At 38.1% G+C, this 3900-nt stretch overlaps 1 protein-coding gene across 1 annotated transcript in view; it reads left to right on the forward strand.

The window, feature by feature from the left end:
- The window catches only part of CIR1 (corepressor interacting with RBPJ, 1), a 23475-nt gene extending 19803 nt beyond the window's left edge, over window positions 1-3672 (forward strand). Inside the window, exons 8-9 of the mRNA XM_010009659.1 lie at window positions 273-358; window positions 2066-3672. Of these exons, the coding sequence (XP_010007961.1) occupies window positions 273-358; window positions 2066-2801 (822 nt within the window). The 3' untranslated portion in view covers window positions 2802-3672. The remainder of the gene's footprint in view (window positions 1-272; window positions 359-2065) is intronic.
- Window positions 3673-3900: the final 228 nt, after the last annotated feature.

Consider the following 3900-nt stretch of genomic DNA (forward strand, 5'->3'; position numbering starts at 1 on the left):
TAGCAGTGATTTTTTCATACGTTCCTAATAACTCCTGTTGTATAACCCCACATTAAACACCTACTCAGCTTTTGAGACAGAATGTGGGGGATTTTTTTGCTTTGCAGAGAGTATGCTGCTCTTTCAACGAGTCTTAAGCTGACTTAGTAATATGAATATATTTGTGCCAGTGCAAAAATAAGGTACATAGAGACATCACTTTAAATACAGAAATCTGAATGAAGAGATCATTTTTATATGTAAGAACTTAATGTCTTGCCACATTTTCCTAGGAATTTATTGCAAGCGAAGGAGATGATGATCCAGAAGTTGAATTTTTAAAATCACTGTCAACCAAACAAAAACAGAAACTTCTAAGGTAAGTGTGATACCTGGTGGAAGGGATCTATATCACCAGGAGTTATGACTCCATAGCTGTCCCTGTAACTGTTTTATGCCACTGAAGAATTTAGCACCATCAGTACAGAAGAAAATCAGCTCAGTTGAACAGACACCTGACCACAAATGGCATTATACAGCATGGGCTTTTAATCCACTTGGCTTTGTTTTAATCTGGCTGTTCTAGCCTAGTGGTGATGCCTTTGCGCTGGGGCTCGTTTCCAGTTTAACAGGTATACTGAAGTAGTAACAATCAGCTTGCTGAAGATGCTGTCAGTTGCTGTTTTGCACTCCATTGTTTGTAGTATCTTCTTCTAGGATTAAAAATTCAGTGTTGTTCTTTACTGGTTTACAAGTTGGCAAGGTTTGCTGTCTTCTCCCATGTGGCTAAACTGAACCTGACCTTGCACCCCAGGGCCAAGGCTGGCTCAGCTCCACACTGCTGTCTGCTCAGGGCTTCCCATTTGGTGCTCCAGCAGAGGGAGCTCCCTGTGGTCTTGTTCTAGTAAGAAGTTAATGAGCTTTTCATTCTTTGCTTCTATCTATCTTACTGATTTCCCTTTCTTTTTGCTCTGTTATTTTGCAACATTATCTTGAAATAACCTGAAAATGCTTAAAATTAAAAATACTAACTACTGCCTAGTAGATCACATGCGAGTATGATTACTTAAAATGGCCTTTTAGGTTAAAAGACATGGGTATGTACACGGGCAGTGGGAGGAACGGAGAAAGGGAATGGCTAAGCAGGTAAATGAGCAGGTAGGTACATATGGTATTTGCATATATAATAAATCTCTGAAAGCAGATGGTGTATTTTATGTTACTTTTAAGTAAGGATTGTGTATGTAGTTTGAGTAATTAAAAAAATGGTATTTTCTTTTGATTTCTTCTGGCCCAACACAATGAAATTATAATACTTTATATTTTGAAAGCTGAAGTTCAGTAAATATTTGGGTCCGTTAGATTTTAGTAGTCTGGAGGGATTTTTTTAAATACACTGAAAGTAGTTTCACTATTCAGTCACTTTTTTTGAGAAGAATAAGCACAGAAACAGAATTAAAACTAGGTGAAAGCAGTCAAATAACAGTGAATGCATCATGTGCATGGTGGAATATCGTACTTACGGCTAGAAGATGGTAATATTTAGTTGTGTCAAAGAGGTTATTGAAAAGACCATACTGTGCCTAGAAAACTCGGCGATACAAGTTTTAGAATGTCTGTTTCCATCATTAATAGAAAGTGAAGGTTACTTGTGGGGAGTTTGTTTCGTTTTCAAAATCTCTTCTAAAAATGTACAAACAAAAGCAGAAATGATTTTCCACAGTCCCCAGAGCAGGCTGACAAGGGGGAAAATCACTACTGAATGTATTTATTCCTAGTTATAAGGCTAAAATTGACACATCTTACTTATCTTTTTTAAAATTAAAGAATTAAAAAATCATATCCACCTGTTTTGAGGGAGCAGCTGTGGGTTACAGGAGGATTCTTAATATGGTTAACTAACCTCAGGTTAGAAGCTTAAAAATAATACTTTGCTGAAAGAGGAGAGGAATTCAACACGTTTTTAGGAAAACAGCATATTTATTATAGCGTTAGGTCATCAGAAGTAGTGAACTTTAAAAGTCTTTGTAATTTAGAATATCGTAACACATCTGATTGCGCTACTCTTCTATTTTGAAATTAAAAGGAAGTTGGATCGTCTGGAGAAGAAAAAGAAAAAGAAAGACAGAAAGAAGAAAAAGCAGCAAAAGAAAAAAAGCAAAAGTAAACACAAGAAACATAAGACGAAATCCTCCTCCTCATCCTCCAGTGAGACTTCAGTAAGCAGCAGTGATAGCGAGACTGACAGTAGAGATAAAGCGGCACAAAAGAAGATGGATTCTAAGAAAAGAAAAAAAGACAAGTTTTCAGAGGCTAGCAGCAGCAGCAGCTGCAGCGATTCAGAAGGAAAGGCAAAGACAAGGAAGGAAAAACTTTATGAAGATCTCCCCAGTAGTCACGGTAACAAGGACAAAGATAGGGAGACATACAGGCCTTTAAAGCAAGACAGTTCTGCAGAGAACAACAAATGGAGCTCCTGTGAGCAGGAAAGAAAGTCCAGAAGCAGATACCAGAGCACCAACGGGAGAGAGACTGAAAGAAAGGAGAGGCATGGTAGAAGCCCAAGCATGGATGAGAGGAGCAGGAGAAGCCCTTGCACAAGTCACAGCAGTTCCAGGCAAAGGCAAATAAGAGAAAGTCCAAGTCAAAGCCTTGGTGAAGAGCGGCACAGGAAACATGAAACCAGAAGCCCGAGCGCAGATGTTCACAGAGAAAAGAAAAGAAGTAGAGAGCGCTACGGGGACAAGTGCAGTAAAGTGGAACACAGAGAAAGGAGCAGACGCAGTAGAAGCAGAAGCAGAGAGAGGAAAAAAACCAGATAGCAGAGGGGACAGGTGCGAACAAGAACGTCTCTGGGGTTTGATGAATACCTTTAACAAGGGCTCAATTACATATTGCTGTTCATTTTCCAACCTCTCTAACTAGATTTTCCTACATAAAGCCAACGACATCATTTCTATAATGTTGGAATATTTGTAAATTAGGTATAAATGTTACGGTATTTTTCTTACTGTATAAATATCCTTGTTGGCAAATACCTCTTGTATACATGCAGTAATTCATAGACCTGATTTTAGGGGTTTAAAATATTTCAGAGCAGTATGTAATATTTTTGGTTTTGTCAATGATGATTTCTGTTCAGATGCAACTGTCAGGGGAAGCAGAGAGTAATTTGGGAAGAGTCCTGGGATGTGCTGAATGCTAACAAACATTTGAGATAGTTCTGGATAAAGTCACTGCTTCAGATATCAAAACATTGTATTGTCAAGGGTTTGGGGTTTTTTTCATACTGAAGCATTTTTCCTAAAGTTCCCTGTAAGAGATCAATTTCCTGAGTTAAAACAACAGAGAGACATAGTTCACATAAGTGTGTAGCCAACATTTTTTGACCTCCTGCAGTGTACAGCTTGGTCAGGGCTATCTTAACATCTTGAACCCCTGTTGGTATGTGTCAGTACAATGTCAAGTTATTGTTCAATAATCTCTCAAGACATGAAAAGAATATTTACTGCCTCAACTGCTTCAGGTATTTCATTGTTTGTGGTAGAAATTGAATGTAAATAGTCATCCTTTTGTTTTCATGAAACAAAATTTTGAGGGTTTTTTTTAATGATTGTCAGTCATTTTCTGCACACATTGTTATGAAGATGAACTTCCATAATAAAATACCTTATTCTTTAAAAACAGTAAGAATTGCCGCCTTCTCCAACTTCTGAATCAGTACAAATGCATGAGGCAACACTTCACAGGGTTTTTCTTGTGAAGGAAATGCTTCTCTGCCATTTAGGGGTTGCCAGTGGGAGTACATTAGTATCACCTTAGGGCAGGTGAAAAGGCATCACCTTTTCAGAATACTCAATATTCTGGCAAAGAACTTTCTTGCCCTCCTCACTCACAGGACGAATGGGACTGTCTTTTATT

Source organism: Nestor notabilis, unplaced genomic scaffold (assembly GCF_000696875.1).
Source record: "Nestor notabilis isolate BGI_N333 unplaced genomic scaffold, ASM69687v1 scaffold10, whole genome shotgun sequence".
NCBI classification, from domain to species: Eukaryota; Metazoa; Chordata; class Aves; order Psittaciformes; family Psittacidae; genus Nestor; species Nestor notabilis.